The sequence below is a fragment of the Histoplasma capsulatum genome (assembly GCF_000150115.1).
Source record: "Histoplasma capsulatum G186AR genomic scaffold supercont2.9, whole genome shotgun sequence".
In the NCBI taxonomy this organism is placed as follows: domain Eukaryota; kingdom Fungi; phylum Ascomycota; class Eurotiomycetes; order Onygenales; family Ajellomycetaceae; genus Histoplasma; species Histoplasma capsulatum.
The window spans coordinates 1,060,253-1,078,572 of record NW_025544809.1 but is presented as its reverse complement, the minus strand read 5'-3'; the positions used below and the strand labels follow the sequence as shown (position 1 = coordinate 1,078,572).

Genomic DNA, 18,320 nt, shown 5'->3' with positions numbered 1-18,320 from the left:
CATCTGGCCAAATAGGGTTTAGGGCAGGATTGCTGCTTCGGGCTCCCCGCATCACCAAATGCAATGCAGACACACGCATGGATTTGACTGATTGACCCACGCCTCCGCCCCTCGTCTGCCCCTCGTCTCACTCCTTTATTCCCTTCCTCTTCTCTCCTTCTTATTCTCCCGATCGCTACTCTTATGCGCATCTCCCATTTATGAGGCTCTTTATTCGCACAGGTTGCTTGTCCAGCTTCTTTGACCCAGCCAAAGCACGCCCTACCCTATTCTGTTTGACCAGCAGCCCAATTCGAATCACAACGATGTCAACCGCTCGCCAGCAACCGCCATGGAACCAGCCCCAGCTGCACCCTGAATCCGCTTCGCGTCTACCTCCCTTGAAGATTTACAACTCTCTTACCCGATCGAAAGTCCCATTCGTTCCTCTTGATCCCATTGGCCGAAAAGTTACTTGGTATGCCTGTGGGCCGACAGTCTACGATGATGCGCATCTAGGCCATGCCAGAAACTATGTCACCAACGATATTCTACGGCGAATAATGCGCGATTATTTTAAATTCGATGTTGAGTTTATTATGAATATCACAGATGTGGATGATAAGGTGTGTGTCTGTCTGTGTGTCTGTCTGTGTGGGGAAATCACCTTCTCTGATCAACCCCAGGACTAATACAAGCGCCAGATTATTACCAGAGGCCGACAACATCACTTTTTTACCGAATTTGTAAATTCACATCCCATAATTGATGATGAAGTTACTAAGATAGTTCGCTCGGCATTCGCCGCTTTCCTAGAACGGAACCTTCCACTCCTTGAGGCTAGACTAGCCCCCGAGCGCTATGGGGAGGAGGCAGAAAAGGTGTACGCTGCCATCCTGAATGGCGCAGCTCTTGATGGAAGCGAAAAGCCTGGGGATGAAGAAGCGAAGTTGAAAATGAAAATAAAAACCGCGTCATCTGCAGCGAATGCACTCACAAAAGTATCGTCTACGAAGGAAAGCATCCTAAGCGAAACATTCTATAATGATGTCCAGGATGTACTCCTAGAATACCTTGATTCAATTCATGGATCGTCCATACGTGGAGAAGACCGTTCAATCTTCACCAAATTAACGAAGAAGTACGAGGATCGCTTTATGCAGGATGTTCGGGATCTAAACGTCTTAGACCCAGACACTGTCACCCGAGTAACAGAATACATGCCAGAGATTGTAAGCTTCGTTGAAAGAATTGTCAAGCATAAATTCGGCTATGTTACTTCTGATGGATCTGTTTATTTTGATATTACCGCCTTCGAGGCTGCGGGGAATAGTTATGCCAGATTGGAGCCCTGGAATCGGCATGATACGAAACTTCATGCGGAGGGAGAAGGAGCTCTAACAAAAAAGACAATGGAAAAGCGTTCTGCTGCAGACTTCGCTCTTTGGAAAGCGTCAAAAGCTGGCGAGCCTAGCTGGCCAAGCCCCTGGGGTGATGGCCGCCCTGGTTGGCATATCGAATGCTCAGCGATGGCATCTGCCAAGCTTGGGAAGCAGATGGATATCCATTCCGGTGGAATAGATCTGGCATTTCCACATCATGACAACGAGCTGGCTCAAAGTGAAGCTTACTGGCATGAAACCTGCGCTCACGGCCATTGGGTTAATTACTTCCTACATATGGGACATCTTTCTATTCAGGGCTCGAAGATGTCGAAATCGCTCAAAAACTTCACTACAATCCGGGAGGCTCTGGATAAAGGGGACTGGACACCTAGAAGCCTTCGAATAGTGTTCCTATTAAGTGCATGGAAGGATGGAATTGAAATCACCGAGGACCTCATCAATGCTGGGAATGCCTGGGAAGAAAAAGTGAACAACTTTTTCATCAAATCCAGAGACGTAGTGGGACAGCCAGACGTTGCTCCGGGTTCAGCAGATAACACTTTAGCCGTCGCCCTTGAATCCGCACAGGATGCTGTTCATCAAAGCTTGTGTGATTCGTTTAACACTGCTGGTGCGATGTATGCAATATCCGAGCTTATATCCAAATATAACATCGCTGATAAATCCACGATACCAACCAAGCACATCCAGGAGGCTGCCATGTGGGTTACTTCAATGGTCAACGTATTCGGTCTTAATGGTAGCGCTCCGCCAACCCCAACTGAAATTGGCTGGTCAGGCATTGATATCCCAGATGCTGCAAAACCTTATCTCTATCCTTTGTCTACAATGCGGGATTCTCTTCGGGAAGCCGCCAGAGCGAAGGACGGAATATCAGAGGATACCTTAAAGTCCATTGTTGAAATAGGGACCGCAGCAATTCAGCGAAACTCAGGGGTGGCCGAAGCGGAGGCGGGAATTTACAAGAATGTCCTATTGGATTTTTCCACGAAGATATCCTCCCTGGAGAAAACTAACTCTATTTCAAAGGAAATCCTTACTCTCTGCGACCGCGTTCGTGACGTAGACCTATTTGACCTTGGAATCTACCTTGAGGACCGTGATAACCAACCCGCCCTCGTTCGTCCAATCAGCAGAGAACTAATCCAGACACGTGAGGAGAAGGCGGCTCGGGCTCTCCAAAAGCAAATAGAAAAAGAAAACAAAGAGAAGGAGGCACTAAAGAAAGCTGAGAAGGGCAGAATCAGCCACTTCGATCTATTCCGGAACAGTGAGTACAGTGCTTGGGACGAGGATGGGCTGCCGACCAGAGACGCAGCTGGAGAAGAGATTACAAAGAGCAGAAGCAAGAAACTGAGGAAAGATTGGGAAAGACAGAAAAAGGCGCATGAGGCATGGCTAATGAGCAATAAAGGAAATATTTCATAGATAGAGAAAAAAATTCGTAGGTCACCGTTTTATAATACTACATTTTGATAATTTCGGGGATTTTAAGGTCCTGTTTTATGTACCGACGTCGTCCAAACCGTGACAATCCCTCCAAGACAAACTGCAATTGAGCGATACATCGTATCTTTGTGATGTGGGTTCTTTTTTACTATGGCGGGCATAAACCGTGTCGAGAGGTCTTTCGGTCGAAATTGCTTGCTTCCAAAGCATCAGCCTCGAAGGGAAGTGAGTTTGATTCCTTAAACAGAATCCTTCCTTCCTTGCTGGTCCTTCAGTTTACCCTCATTACTTCCTCCCTTTTGTGAACTTGTTTGTTTTTATTTCTTTAAAAGGGAGATTCCTTTGTTTTCTTTTGTTTTTACACTGAGGATAATCAATCAATCAAGGAATTAAAATAATATAACTAATTCTTCAATTCTTGTTTCTGATCCTTGCTGATGGAGCTTTAGGCTTATGTACAGTACATACATAAGAACCCTTCTAATTGTTTGGGGGTTTGGATTGGTTCGTCGCTGGTGTGAGAGAGCGCTTTTGCCCCAGTGGCCTAACACTAACTGCCTTAAAGCTTGTTTCTAAGTCATCGAAACATCATCGAATCCGCATCTCAGATTCATTATTTGAAGTGTTCATCACCATGCGACATGACTGAAATGCGAATCAAGAAACTGCCAAATCACGCTTGAGCTAAACCAACCTTTAGCGGTTAACCTAAGTCACTTGAGGTCTCAAGAATAGATCTCTACGTCCAATATGGCAAACACGCATACCGAGCACACGTCATTCGCTTTCCGTGATCAAGACTTTATCCTCGAAGACTACAGTGATTACCCTCATGACTTTTGCAGTCTTGAAATTGAAAATCTATTCCCACGAGCTATATTTCCAATTCTCCTCAAAAAAACTCGTGTCGCTGATACCGCTTACACACTAATCGAACCAGCCCTCCTCCTCGCCTCGCGAATTATAATCCAACGTTGGGAGTCATTCCGAATATTTGTCCGGCGTCAGCACCGTAACCCAACAGAAGGGTGGCTTGATTCAGATGGAGAACTTGAGCTATCAAAGGATGAAGTTATCAGTCGGGTCAAAAGCTTGATGCCTGACATTGACTTCGATCCCGAGATGAAACTGAACTTCCGCTCTTTCGCGGAAACATCTCTACGCCCCAACGCTGCATCAGATTTGATCGTCTTAGACTACAATCTCATTCGCCTTCTCAGGGATCCGGGGTGCCGAGACAGTCAAAAACTCGCCGGTCTCTTCTTCCTAGCAGTATTGCTATGCCATGAATTAGCCCATATACTGGAATTCCGATGTATTCATGGAGGCAAACTACGTCCTGACGGTGAGCCGTTCGACACTCCTCCTGGAATCACATGTCGTGAAGCTGGTACTGGTTGGGAAACGCGTGCATTCGGAGGTCGAATCCATCCGATCTGCACAGCAGAAAATCATTTACTTCAAATTCGCGGGATCTGCATCCACAGCAGTGCTTGGAACTTTGAAATGATGAAGGTGAACGAGAGCTGGATCCGTCGACTGTTTTCCGAAGAGCACTGGATCGTGGATACACACCCTTTACGGCCGCCCATTGATGTATACGTGCGCCATGCATTCCTTGAAGATGAGCTGATCGATAAGCACTTGGAGTCTCCCTTGAAAAGAAAGACGCGTGGAAGTGATGTGCGTGTGGAAATGCAAAGTCCGAGGAAGAAGCGTAGGCCTATTGAGATGATGAAAATTTGCGGGGGGAAAAAGGTGAAGAAAGGCCTTTCTTGATTTTTAATGTATTCCGCCATACTTAGTTGTAAGTTCCATTTTTTTACGAAGTGGCATAATGTGACGATGAAGAGAAAGCATGCATGTCCAAGAGAAAAAGAGAGAAAAAGAGAGAAAGGTCCGAAAAAAGCTAGCTCTTACACTAGCGAGCTAGGAAAAGAAAATCAGGCAACAGTGTCAACAGTTTTACAGATGAAGCAAGAGTCATAATTTTGCACTCAATACTCATCTTTGATCTCATATTAATATCACAGCAAATGATATTCTCCTAAATTTTTCTCAACTTTTTCAATTCAGTGTATAGAGAATATTCAACATCTCTCTTCAAATCAAAACACCTTGAATAAATGGCATCAAAGTAAGTATTAACTATTCTGTGAAGCATCAGTCTAAACACACAGATAGATGGAAAAAAAAAAAAAAAGGGAGACAATATTTTGTGAACCGTAGAGGTGCAAGACCTGCTGTTCATATACACTAAAATTTTTCAGCACAAATTACACGGAAGTCCACGACCTGGCTATTGTACGAGGAACGGTTGACGATGGTCCAGCGGTCCTTCATCTTCTCGACATGGCAGTGAAATGGCTGGAATCGCAAGGCAGAACTGGGCAATGGGGGACAGCATTGTTTTCCGAGAATTTGCAACGAGTTGAGCAATTCAGAGAACTCGCAACAACAGGGCAAGGTCTTTGGCTCGCGGTCAAGGATGCTGGTGACACTCCCATACCGGGCCAAGATCGACACTTCAATATCAACTCTCCAACCGAGAACGGCGGAGCTCCGAGGGTCATTGTAGGAGCGCTTGCTCTCGGGGAGAAAATGTCTTATGTGGCCCCTGTCTCTGAGCCTGAGCTTTACGTACGATTGCTAGTCACGGATCGACGATACGCCGGCAGCAAGATAGGCACTCGCCTTTTAGAACACGCCCGTGATGTTGCCAACAAAGCTGGAGCCTTACTGTTACGGGTGGATTGCTATGCAGGCGGCGATGGCAAATTGGTTCAATACTACGAGTCTCAGGGGTTTAAGCGATTTGAAAGTTTTAAGGTGAAAGGCGAATGGCCCTGCCAAGTGCTTGCTCAACGGTTAGATGAGGGGAGAGAAGCAGAGAGTGGTTAAATCTCTGTTTCCCACGGCATACGTTGTGACCAGAGATTAGTCAATATCAATATAGCTCTTTTATATAACTAAACAAGCATGCTTCGCGCTTGCTACAACCAGTTACATATGCATATACTAAGATGTGACATTGGAGAACAACATGAATAAAGCAGATATTGCTAGATAGCGATATCAGCAATAGTATATATTGCTAGGTATTGATATTAGTGTTAGTACTGGAGCTTCATATCATTGCTGGATAATTATATCTCAATAGATATCCATGCCATCGATAGACATCAAATAGTTAATATTAGGCCACTAGGGCAAAAGAGCTCGATCACCACCAGCGCCGTGGTGGTATGATAAGAGGGTACGAATCACCCAACCCAATTCCCTCAATAGTTAACTATTCGAGATAACTCTGCTTAGTCATTGTGTTCCAGCCCTATAAGGCTACGTCAGCCTCGGCTCGGTGCCAAGGAACGAGATATACTTCGAAACAATGAATGAAATATTCGAAGAAAGCCGATAATTAAAATGTGTGGCAGGTCGCCTTAGCTATCTACTTAGTGATGCAATAAGATTTTCTGCCGTCTGGCAAGTATTATTACCAGGGTATTCTCAGGATGTTTGACAGTCATAGCTTAGAAAACGCAGGCGCTGCACTGCAAACTCCCTTTACTACTAGTTTTTATTATGGGGCGCTTGGTGGGCAATCATGCGGCTCACCACACTGTATGGTAATCAGTTTCCTATAAAGATATAAAAAGACAATAATATGCCAAATATCCTATTGAGAAGCAAAAACTAATTGAAAGAGCTAAAAAGTGGCTTCTTTTTCTAGACACTCTCTGTGGAGATGTAAAGACTTGTGATATAAAATAGCCCGTGGCGGTGCATTTCCATGAGAGAGTCACACGAAAGCTACCCGCATTTCAAAGGTCGTTGCTTTTGCTGTAGTGAATGGTGAAATGGGATGCATCGACCAAGTGGCGAGGGCAGCGAAGAACACGATAGAGGATGAACAAAAAACGTTAGTTGTTTTGAAATTGAGTCAGTTCCTTGATAGAGATCGCTATTTCCAGCGTTAGAATCATACAATCAAAAGATAAGGCAAAGTGAAAAGGAACAGGGAAACTACTGCCCGTGGATCGTGAGCTAACAACTGAAATCGCATTCGTCGTTAAAATTATTTCAACTTCGCTGTGTAGCTATCTCTTCAGCCTCAAGGGTATCTTTCTGACCAGCTTGAACCCAAAGCCGATCCCTCTCCTCCCGTAAAGCTCCCCTCTCTCCCTAGTTCATATCCCTCGCAGCTATAGTGTCGGTTGAATCCAAGCTAGAAAACAGCTCCTTTGAAGGCCAAGACAAAAAAAGGCGGAAGAATTGATCACCCAACCAACCATTCCATTCATTCAATTCAATCATCAGAGGGCGGCTTAACCTCCACCTTGCCTTTCCTCACCTCACTCCAATTCGTACTAAGCGCCGTCCCCTCGCTCTCATAGTAGCTCTTCACCATAGCCCGGCGCGTGTCAGGGTCCGCCTTGGCGTACAACTTCTTGAAAAAAGCATCAACCGGATCTCCGGTTCCGTACTCTGAAGTATCGGATTCGACACCTTCATCTTCATCGTCCACCTCTTCCTTGGCATCCTTGTCGGCGCTAGTGGACGATTCTTCTTTCTCTTTGCCCTTGGATTCCTTCTTCTTGCTTTTCTTCGTCAAGGAGGAGGCCACTTTATCCCAATCCTTTGGGCCATTGCGGGATGAGGTAGGGTACGAGGGGGTATGGTCTGTAGATGGTGTTGTGGTGCTCGGTTGTGGTGATACCTTTGTGGCCGGTGGTATAGTAGGGCTGCTATTTCCTTTACTGCTGGTTGTTGCTGGCTGGGATGTAGATGTAGCTTCTAGGGCGCCCCATTTTTGACCTGGCTGTTTCTTGCGAAGAATTATTTCTATTTTTGTAGACATCACAGTTGCTTTGGAGGCGGTTGAATCGACGAGTGAAAATAGGGGCTCAAGATTGAAAGAGAAGTCTGATCCAGAGGCCATAGGGAATGCTACAGAGACCTTCGAATTGTTAGCAGATTAGATTCGATATCTGTGGTGAAGATGTAGCCACGCGTTGTACATGTACATACGGAGTCTTCCTGGATATCAATATCAGCCTTTTCTTTTGGGACGCCCTTCGCGTACAAGGTTACGACTACGGTGTCGTGCGTCTGATACCACTCATGCCGAACGCTGGTCACAACGGGAGCTTGTGGATTCGCTCCAGGCGGTGCTGTCGACGTCCGCTGTGACCCTTCTCGTGCCGTATTTCCCAACGCAGACACATTCTTCCCGTTGTTTACAGATTCTTCTTCTGCGCCCGTATTCCCCACAGCCATCCCGACATTCTCCTCCAGCTGCTTGCGGAAAATTTCCTTCAACTTCGCTTCCTCCGGCACCCTGATATCGGGGAATTCCTGAACAGTCACGCGCAACCGTTCATCATCTTTCTCCAACTTTCTCATCCAATTCCCTACCTTGAGTTCCCAAATATCCAGTTCTTTACTAGTTGCAGTCGCAGAAGTAGCGCTGCCACTATTCGCCACCATCGCCGACTCCATGGTATTTACGGCGCTCGGCCCAACTTTACCCCTGACGACTTTAAACACAAAATCCGCATCTCCATATCTTCCAAGCTGGAAAAGCGCAATGGCTCGGCGCATTTGGCCCGCCAGTATCTGTTCCCGTCTCGCACGCTGCAGACCCAGTGCCACGGCCATCTCGGCATCGCGGAGAGCTTCCTGGCCGTTGGAGCCCCCGTCCTCCGAGCGGAGGCGCGAGTATGCCGTCGAGCGTTTGATGTAGTAGTCTGCGGCGTGTGGGTTGACGATCAGGGCGCGCGTATAGTGCTCGATTGCCGCTGGGAAATTTGAGGCTGCAAGAGCCTTGGCACCTCGTTGGGCCTCATCCATTTTGAGTTGGCAACCCTTATGATGGAGTTTGGGGTTAGGTGTAGTGGGGGGAAGAGTTTGGAGTGGGAGAGTTGCTGGTGCGTTGGTGCAAGGTTACACAGGCTAAGTGGTTATTTCCGCCCGCTTTTGTACTCTTAAAAAATTGCTCTTGAGGAAATAAATGGCGAGTACATCAGAAGTGCGTTAGGGTGAGCGACTTAAAATTTGACATTGGCTGACTTCATTCAATTGATGGTTTGAGATCGGAATCAGCTCCAGATGTTAGATACAGTTAAAAACACGTGACAGCTTCCGGGTCTAAAGCATTCATTCTTCATCATCCATAGAACCGAAAGGAAAAGAATTAATATTATTATTATTAGTTTGAAGAGGAAACAATCGCCGGTCCTACTAAATAAAACCCGTGTCGCCCTATGTTTGACTATATCCGGTTAAGCTAAAGGATTTCTTCGTTGCCGAATTTCCTTGCGTATAGGCCTAATGCCCGTACTGTCCAGTAAAGTTTGTAATTAGGATAGGATATCATGCTAGACAACCGTTAGCATTATTCATCGCCCCTCTTTTCTTTTTGAAAATAACACAACATACCATGACTGATTGAACACACCCTCGATTCCATTTTGCGACCACTCCCCATTTGCTTCTTGTTTTGTCATAATCAGCTTCATTGCCCTTTTGAGAACATCCTTGTTCGGATAATCTGCTTCCATCAGCGCAAGACATGCCCAAGAAGTCTGGACAACTTGTGATGTTTCGTAGTGCGTGTAGACTTTTTTCTCAGAACTGAGATACGACTCTCCCCAGCCACCGTCGTCCATTTGTCTGTCCACTAGAAATTTGCAGCCGCGGCGAACCCGCTCGCTAGTTTCGTATGTTTCGCCAACATGTGCAAGACTCTCCAGAGCAAACATAGCTGCATATGTGAAACAGACACCCCAGCTACCATACCAGCTCCCGTCAGAGCGCTGTGACCGGCGAATGTAGCCCACTGCTTTGGATTTTACTCTCTTGATATCGTCGGCGCGGTAATCTGGGAAAAATTTGCTGAAAAACGACAGAGCGGTAAGGACAGCGGTCGTGCATTCGGGATAATCGTATCCTATCATGATGCCACCGAATACTTCTGCGGCATTGAGCCACTCAAGGTACTGGGATCCTCGAGTTGTCTCATATTCTGTGAAACCCCCGGTCTTGTTCTGCATGGAAATGAGGGTATCCACGGCATCCTTCAGTCTCGCATCGGAAATCAACGGGGGGAAACCATGGACTTTCTGCAGCTGAAGTGCAGCACGAAGGCCTTCTGCAGTACAGTCGCTTACAGTATATCCCTGTGTTTTGTTACTGAAGGGCCACGCACCCTTAGTCCGATGGCGGTAGCAGCGGTCTTGTTGAGCAACATTTTCTGTCATTTGATGATCCTCCAAAAATTCCAATGCTTTGAGGAGCATGGGACGCCATTCTGGAGCATCCGCAAAGCCCGCGACATCGATCGCCTGGACGATGAATGCTGTATCCCAGACTTGCACTCCATTCGTACCGTTCATGAGCATACCTTCATTTTTCATCCACATGTAGTCGTGCAACCGGTCAAGATGTCGACGGAAGGTATAACTCCCGGGTCCGTCATGTATATAACAACAAAGGGTGTTCATTGGTGCGTTCACGGGTCCTAGGCCGGCATAATCCGTGTTTCGATCTTCCATTGTAATCAACTCCCACACCCAGTCCTCTGCGCGCTTGACCAAGGAGGGCCATCGGATTACACTCCAGACATTTGCTAGCACCCAGAAAAGCACGTTTAGGAGCCAGTGCTTTGGGTAATAGTTATCGGCATCAGCTATAGCACCACGATAAGAATGAAAATTAATGGATGCATATGGTTGAGTGTAAATTTCCTCTCTCAGCTGTCGAGTGAAATCGTCCACTGGGTGGCTGAATTTCTTTGAATATACATAGGTCATGGGAAGGAATACTTGACGCATATGGATCCACCATCTCCATGGCGCGAATGGAACCCAGTCCGGAAGCAACCTGGCATGGGAGAAATTAGAGTTCAAGCGAATCAGCAGTTGGGGGCTTAATGGCACACAAACCAGAGTTCAGGTGGAACGGGATTAACAGCCTCCCATTCCATGACTCCCAAGACACTAAGCCAAAATTTTGCCCAATGAGGAGCGTACAAGGCACCACCTAGCTTATGCAGCATGCCACGGGCCTTAATCATCCTAGGGTCTTCCGGGCTAGCACCCAGGATTCGAAGTGCTGTGTAGTTCATACAGGTGCCAAATACCGAGCTGTGAGCCTCGATATGTAGACCCCAACCACCATCTTCCGGGTGTTGCCGTGCGAATAAGTATCGCTTGATTTCGACTGCGTACTCAGGAAGAATCGGAGTGTTCGTAACGTACCAGGTGACGATCAGGCCTGGCAGAAGAAACATGGGCCCTCCGTACTCGCAACCCCAATTTCCAGGCTCGAGTTGAAGTTTTGAAAGGAAAGAAAGGCCATTGGACGCAGCGTCCAGCGGCCTTTTCGCGGGAGGTAGGTCAGGAAGGCCCTATGATATTTAAAATCTATCAATACATGATGATGGACGGGGAGGGGAATGAAATTTTTGACGAACGGTGGGAAGCCCAAGAAAGTACTTGTCCGCAACAGTCTGCGGCCACGCCTTCAATTCCTCGTCAGTCTTCAAGTAATGCCACGTTTGTCGACCACGGTCATCGCGCAGTCTCCATCTTGAATAGTCGGTTTTTTCATCAGTGTCGAGGGTGCGGTTGTTACCATTCATGGCAGGCCTGGTCCTGGACATCTTTGCCGCAGCATCGGGCGGCGATAATATTCAAGTTCCCTCCGAACAAGCAACTCACTAGCTGAAGCACTCAGAATCAGTGTTATGATATGAGAGACAAGAAGACCTCCAAGCCAACACCTGAATGCATTGAGTTGCCTGAATTTTGTTCCAAGCCCAACGTTTTCTTGGCGGAGTGTCGTTCGGAAATCACATGTCTTCAAGCCAATCCCTGAAAGCCATTTTCCCTGGGTGTTCGGAGAGTTCAAGAACTAAGATATAGTGACGCTTTGAAATCTCCACGGCCCCGGCCACTATTCCTATATAGTGGGTGGACAGCGGGTGCCTGGCAGACCGGGAACTTAAGTCCTTTAGTTTGTTTCCTCCAGCGTTCACATGTGAAGAAGATTGTGAATGACGATGACATAACCAGACAACCCCTGTTTGCAATCAGTCTATCACAGCAACCTCATCTCGAAATCTTCACTCAGATCACCACGTTTCTTAAGAGGCCATACTCTCTTTTACCTTGAGGGTCCTACTATGATTGGCCAATTTGCTATACCTGTATATTGAATTGTTAGGAGATATGTCCATTTACTCCCCTCCAGGAGGTGCCATTCCTAATGCTTTAGTCTGTTAGCAATACCCTGACTGTCCATCTTCTACGACTCTGAGCAAATCATCTAAACATCTTCTATTTTGAAGTCAAGTGATATCTCCCGATTCCACGAACATATCTAAATATATATCGTTTTATCCAAGTGATGTCGGAGGCACCAACCTTGAGCACGCCCCCCAACATCCCTTGCCAAAGCACTAACACGAGCCCTGGTAATGAAAATGGAATCCCAGAGGACAAAGTTCGCAATTTTGTTTCACAGCTCCTGGATTCGCTCATCGATGAGCTAATGGGAGTTGACGGATGCCCATCAATCACTCTAAAACGACGCTCGAATCATTCCCACTTCTCGCTGAATCCGGAAACAGGAGCTTTGCAACGTGACACTACCGAACCTTCATGCACTTATTCATGGCCAGGTAAAACTGCACAGGAGGCCTGGCGCTTTGGTGCGTTTCTCCCGACCCGATGCTGTGCTCTGTTCACATATTTTCACGAGTTTAATATTTCATTCCTTTCGTATCACCCAGCGGTTCTCTTGCGGATCCTTGGCCATATATCAGAGGCCATCCGAGGCGACTTCATTAGCTCGAAGCGGGATATCTATTATCTTGACCCGGTATGCTTTGGGTCCCAGAGTGTGGTGGATCGATGCATCGACGACATTGCTTGTACGATTGGTGTCGACAGGACAGCATTACACGTGGTACTGTGAACTGGGATATCTCATTATCTCGCAAGACGCCAAGGTATTCTTTCTAACTTGTTGTAAAAAGGCAGCAGCAGCAAAAGGGGTTGTGGTTGGAACCTTCAATGTCACACTAAATGACGATTCCATGATCGATTTGGCCGTTCATGCTGAGGTTGCTTTGCTACTCCTGCCGGACTCTTTCCTATTTGTTATTGACATGTATACAGGGTATGCTCGTTCCCCGGGTCGAAACGGTTAAGAAAATCGATACCTCAACTATTAGATGGATCCTGGTGATTGAAAAAGAGGTAAACTACAGTTTGAAATCCGTTATGCAGCTCAGGCCACAAGCTTCCAAGCGAGTTCTGCTACTAACAAATGGCACATGGAAGGCCACATTCCACCGTTTGGCCGCTGTTAACTACCATACAACATCTGCTGCAGGATCAGGAATTCTTATCACGGTAGGATATAATCCCCTAGAATTCCATATTTTTCTCCTCAATCAACCGTGGGTAATCTGATATCGAAACGATGTCCAGGGGAAGGGGTATCCAGACATCAGCACCCGTGCGTTTCTCCATTTATTATCCCGAGTCCCACCATCAGCATCAGGAGCACTGCCATTCCGTCAACCTCCTATATTCATGCTTGTGGATGGTGACCCAGACGGCATGGCTATCATGTCAACCTATAAATACGGCTCAAGAGCGCAAGCACATGATAACACCAATCTTGCAGTCCATAATGTGCAGTGGCTCGGTCTGCAGGCGTCAGAACTAGTTCCTTCAAGCCTTGAAATACAGGGCGATGATGCTCTAATACCGCTGACCTCGAGGGATAGGAAGAAGGCCCAGGACATGTTAGGGCGGAGCCCGGTTTTCGCAGAGGATGGGCCGGAACCGACCTGGAGGCGGGAGCTGCAGCATATGCTTATGACCAATGTGAAGGCGGAGATTGAGATGTTGTACGAACGGGAAGGGGGCATTGAGACATGGCTAGACCATAAGCTGCAGACATTGATCTGAATGCATCTCAAACGGTCTCTAGAGATGGAGTTGCTTCTGCCGTTGTTCATGAGCTGGTCTAAGCGCACTACCATGAATTTCATGAGAGAAGTAGGGGAAAAACGAAACGGTTGCTATAGACATGAGTTTACCATAACGCTTCATAAGAACAAATCCAATCCCTAAAATGAACGCCCGATGAAACAAACCCCTATAAAAAAAAATTAAAAACAAAAAAAAAAAAAAAAACAAAAAAAAAAACAAATCATATCAAAAAAAACCAATATCACCAACCATCCAGCGCTCCCCTCAGAAGAAAAAGACAAAAGAGCCAAAATTACTTATACTATATAAAACCACCCCATCCAGTCCTTGATCCTTCAGCGCATTCCCAGCCGCGTGCCCCTATTAAAACTCAAAGCCCTAAACTCCTTCTAACCTCACTACGAACCCTCTTCTCATACTCGTCCCTCTTATCCCGCCACATCTTCGCTGCCTCCACATTCGCCGGACTCTCATCGTTCGGCTCCGCAAGCATACTCATGACCGAAATAAGAATCTTCTCGACGGATTGGATGGGGCTCCAGCGCTCTGAGGCGTGCTCGTAGTGGTTCGGGTCGTCTCCTGGGGGATGTAGGATGGAGATGCATACAGCGCCGTTGGGATACACTGCAAATAAGCCAGGGAGGAAAAGAGAACATAGTCAGTCATTTTGTACAGTACAATAAAGTCCATTGTAACATCTTATCCGGTGCTCGCCACACCGCATCATTATACAAGCAGGGAAACTGATAGACCACCGTCTACTATCACCCTTGTTTGTTATTATTGGCTATTACATACCATTCGGATGCCACACCCCGCCGCCCAGAAATTTCATCGTGGGCGGACTGAGCGGATAATCCTTGGGGAACTTGAGCTCAGCAGCAAACACGCCGCCTTCAAAAGGTGTGCCCTCAGGGCCCTGGATCAGCGCCTCCCAGTGGAACATGTCATCTTCATTGACGGGGCCGGCGGTTATGCCGTCTGGTGGATTTGTGGAGAGGAGCTTGTATTCGTGGAAAAGTCGCTTTTGGGCGACAGAGGTCGCCATTATCGTATACTTTCGTGATACGCCTCTTAGGCCTTTTGAGTAGGTGTGCGGGCTGCGAGGGAAAGAGTTCGATTTGGTATGTGGTGTTCGTGGTGGGTGGCGGTTGGCTGTTGGCGTTTTGAGGTGAGCGGGGGTTCTTCGAGAGGTGCCGGAAAGATTGCCTTGGGACAAGACGTTATATTGGGTATTTCGGGGGTATCCAGAAAGAGAAAACGAGAGTATACGAGGGCCAGTATATGTTGTACAAGTTCTAGTCAATAGAGCTGAGATGTGGCTATTTGCTGCCAGGTTGGAAGTATTTACTCGTCCGGGGAATTTCTGGGCGGACAACAAACAAGAGCCAGACACCTAGGGCAATAATGACCAACGAAAAAATATACATACTAGGATATATCAACGTGAATAATTAATTCGTATTAAGCTAGCATTGCACCAAGAAACACTATATAACAGTAAATCTGATGACAAAAGATATGGAGAGAAATATCGGTATATACTTGTTACATACATCCATAGTCTGGTCTTTGGATTCAGTTTCCACCCGCACCAGTGCGCCGCTCTAAAAAGATGATATTTAAAGGGGATATATAAAAAAACAAACATTATATACAAAATCCGTCGGGTGCAGCATAATAGATTCAGAAGAAATCATCCCATTCATCGCCATCGCCATCACCACCACCTCCGCCTTCCTGGTCCCACCCTCCGTTTCCTCTATTGGCACCAGACGAGCCTTCACCATCTCTATTCCACCAATCCTGTCCATTCTCTCCCCATACCTCTTCATCTTGGTAGTCCCCTTGCTGTGGTGGGGGGTATTCTTCCGATTGCTGTTCTTCATGTGGCTGCTGCTGATTATTATCAGCAGATGCACGCCTTTGCATAGCTTCGTATCCAGCAATTGTTCCGGCCCCAGCGACACCTCTCCCGATAGCGCCTGCAGCACCTTCCGCAGCAGCACCTTCAACAGCACCTCCAGCTGCACCTCCTTCAACTGATGCCCCACTCGAGCCGAAAAATGGAACGGGCCAAAACCCACCAGAAGAGCTATGGCGGCTGAAATAATCGAAGTCAATTGTAACGGCAGTGGCAAGCATGACGGCACGTTGATCCAGGGTCATCCCGCTTCTGTCACTGCCATCATACAAGGGGTGTGAATCTTTATGCGTCTGGGAGATGACGTGTCCCTTTTCTCGCTCTTCCGCTAGAGCCGCAGCGTCCATCCGCAGCGCATACATACCAGTATCCGTAAATAATTCCCGAGCGAAACCGACGAAGTTGCGGTTGACGGATCCTATCAGCCGTGAATCTGCGGATCGGAGAGAGAAATCCCATGACAGGAAAGGTTCGTCGACGTAGGCAAATTGGCCGAACTCGCCGGCTGTTCCGGGTTCATAGGTGCTGGCAACTTGTAATTGTTGAGATTTGGAAAGATGTGCTTGAGATAAAGGAACGCGTTTTGTGAGGAGATTGGTTTCCGGAGTTGGATTTGGATGTAAGAGGAAGAGATTGTATTTCCGTCGCAGGAGAGCCCACTGGGAATGTGTTTCGCCAATCACGCGCATATCTGCGAGGTCGAGGGAGGATATTCTTGTGGAATCGCCTTCGAAAGGTTTAATCAGGGGCCACGAACCGTTAGTTTGCACAGCTGCTGAAGATGAATGTGACGAAGAGGCTAGGTTTAGCGGGTCGTAGACTCGGATTCGGCTGTTGACCCAGACAAATGGCCGGTGGAACTGGTGATAATAGTTAGAAAAATCAATATACGCAACCATTCTCAAAGGCAATCCACATACACGTAGGACTTCATTTTGATGTTTATCGAAGACATGAGTGACAAACGAGCGATGTGTTCGAAGCCACTGACGAGCGAGCATACTGCCCATTCCATTGTCCTGCTCAGCTATGTAACCAACATGGTTCCCTTGCGCATCCAGTATGGTATACCGATTCGCTTGTTCGAAACCACTGTATCACATCAGCAAAGCGTCGCCCCTAGTAGAGAAGGTATCAGTGAAAGTTAAAATGCTGACGTACAGAAGCACATTCATCATCTCTAACTGCCTCTGAACAACCAAGCCGGAGTTTGCCAGGAGCCCCGCGGCCGGGTGATTTTCCTTGAGAACTGCATTTGGGTCTTCTGGAATGTGAACGGGTGCGAGAAGTGTATTATCTTCCGGGTTGGTATTCCGCAGAGTCGCGGAAACCGATTCTTGTGCTGGCGCGGCGCTGGCATTTTCAGGTCCAGATTGCGAATTTTTCGTCAAGTCTCCATGGGATGGAGGAGGGGGTGGATTTCGTCGACCAGGGACGTTCAGCGCCTTCCGGCGGAGAGGAGTGATTCGTGAGTTCAAGTTCTTCCTTGTCCAAGGGTGTGATCTTAACGATGCCGCCCTAGTACTTAACATGGGGCGTGGGGCGGGTAGCTTTGATCGCCAGCAAAACATGGTAGCAAAGCGAGCAGCATAGTAATAGGGATGAATATCGAAGAGATATCGTGTTGAATGTTTTAGGTTCTACCAGTAGTTTAAGAACGGAGATAACGAGAACAAGTTGCTGAAGATGCTGTGTCTTGGCACTGCCAGCAGCGGATAAATGTCAATACTACGTCTAGGGTTCAAAAGTCTGTTTACACTTTTAAAATCACCAAAATCCACCCTTACAAATAATTGAACATCTCAACAATTATTAGACGGAGCGAAGCGAAGTCTCTAAGAATCATACAAAGCTCTGAGGTGAAACAAAAGTTGCTTCATTTTGTGGCTGAAATGATTGGATATCAATGTGTGCAAAAATATAGCTGAATCTGAATGATTTTAGAGGAGATTTTTGCATCTATATAATCTCCCGCTGCGAAATACCCCCTATTCTTACCCCTGAATTATCTGCCTACCTGCATACCTACCTGCTCGATATCCGATCGATTGCTAATAGAATAGGAAATGCTAGCTAGATAGCTAGCTAGCTATCTGCCTCCCTCCCTACCAACCAACCTGCCTGCTCAATATCCAACCAATCTCTATGAGAATCTACATCATCATCTAGCTACCCACCTACCTATCAATGCCAACTTACTAGCCCACTACCTGCCTATATATCTACTGACCGGCTTGAATGAATGATATTCACCGATGATATCTATTGATAACATCTAGCGATGATATATACCAATGATATCTGCGATGATATTGTTGAATAGCAACATAATGAATGACTTCGCACTTTCACTCCGTCCTGCTCCAGCTGCATGTTTCATGAAGCTCCTGCGATAGAGTGTTGTGCCTGAGCTTTCCAACCCGTTGAAGAAATTAAAGATGCCTTCATCTCTGGGAATTAGAGGTTCATTTGCCCACCACCAAAAGGGAGGTGATTGGGGCAGTATGTCCCACGTATGAGAGGCAGGGATAGCTGGAAAGAATCCGCAAGGAGCGG

General features: G+C 46.9%; 8 protein-coding genes across 8 annotated transcripts; 4 read left to right on the top strand and 4 right to left on the bottom strand.

Annotated features, from left to right (window-relative positions):
• Positions 1–305: 305 nt before the first annotated feature.
• On the top strand, positions 306–2,813 carry HCBG_06595 (cysteinyl-tRNA synthetase; the record flags this gene model as incomplete). The annotated part of the gene is made up of 2 exons (XM_045433644.1): positions 306–607; positions 695–2,813. 2 exons carry the CDS (start codon positions 306–308, stop codon positions 2,811–2,813), a joined length of 2,421 nt encoding a protein of 806 aa, XP_045285957.1.
• Positions 2,814–3,451: 638 nt separating this feature from the next.
• Positions 3,452–4,613, top strand: HCBG_06594 (uncharacterized protein; the record flags this gene model as incomplete). Its single annotated transcript, XM_045433643.1, has 1 exon — positions 3,452–4,613. One exon carries the CDS (start codon positions 3,585–3,587, stop codon positions 4,611–4,613), a length of 1,029 nt encoding a protein of 342 aa, XP_045285956.1.
• A 347-nt stretch (positions 4,614–4,960) lies between these two features.
• On the top strand, positions 4,961–6,226 carry HCBG_06593 (uncharacterized protein; the record flags this gene model as incomplete). Its single annotated transcript, XM_045433642.1, has 4 exons — positions 4,961–4,971; positions 5,105–5,701; positions 6,043–6,077; positions 6,150–6,226. 4 exons carry the CDS (start codon positions 4,961–4,963, stop codon positions 6,224–6,226), a joined length of 720 nt encoding a protein of 239 aa, XP_045285955.1.
• A 519-nt stretch (positions 6,227–6,745) lies between these two features.
• Positions 6,746–8,684, bottom strand: HCBG_06592 (co-chaperone SGT1; the record flags this gene model as incomplete). Its single annotated transcript, XM_045433641.1, has 2 exons — positions 6,746–7,791; positions 7,863–8,684. The coding sequence occupies 2 exons, from the start codon at positions 8,682–8,684 to the stop codon at positions 7,141–7,143; spliced, it is 1,473 nt and encodes a 490-aa protein (XP_045285954.1).
• Positions 8,685–9,006: 322 nt separating this feature from the next.
• Positions 9,007–11,496, bottom strand: HCBG_06591 (oxidosqualene:lanosterol cyclase; the record flags this gene model as incomplete). The annotated part of the gene is made up of 4 exons (XM_045433640.1): positions 9,007–9,211; positions 9,273–10,715; positions 10,778–11,241; positions 11,308–11,496. 4 exons carry the CDS (start codon positions 11,494–11,496, stop codon positions 9,121–9,123), a joined length of 2,187 nt encoding a protein of 728 aa, XP_045285953.1.
• A 746-nt stretch (positions 11,497–12,242) lies between these two features.
• Positions 12,243–13,816, top strand: HCBG_06590 (meiotic recombination protein spo11; the record flags this gene model as incomplete). Its single annotated transcript, XM_045433639.1, has 3 exons — positions 12,243–12,803; positions 12,874–12,960; positions 13,331–13,816. 3 exons carry the CDS (start codon positions 12,243–12,245, stop codon positions 13,814–13,816), a joined length of 1,134 nt encoding a protein of 377 aa, XP_045285952.1.
• Positions 13,817–14,210: 394 nt separating this feature from the next.
• HCBG_06589 (ubiquitin-conjugating enzyme) lies at positions 14,211–14,888 on the bottom strand (the record flags this gene model as incomplete). Its single annotated transcript, XM_045433638.1, has 2 exons — positions 14,211–14,464; positions 14,639–14,888. 2 exons carry the CDS (start codon positions 14,886–14,888, stop codon positions 14,211–14,213), a joined length of 504 nt encoding a protein of 167 aa, XP_045285951.1.
• Positions 14,889–15,526: 638 nt separating this feature from the next.
• On the bottom strand, positions 15,527–17,364 carry HCBG_06588 (uncharacterized protein; the record flags this gene model as incomplete). The annotated part of the gene is made up of 3 exons (XM_045433637.1): positions 15,527–16,624; positions 16,685–16,856; positions 16,926–17,364. The coding sequence occupies 3 exons, from the start codon at positions 17,294–17,296 to the stop codon at positions 15,527–15,529; spliced, it is 1,641 nt and encodes a 546-aa protein (XP_045285950.1).
• Positions 17,365–18,320: the final 956 nt, after the last annotated feature.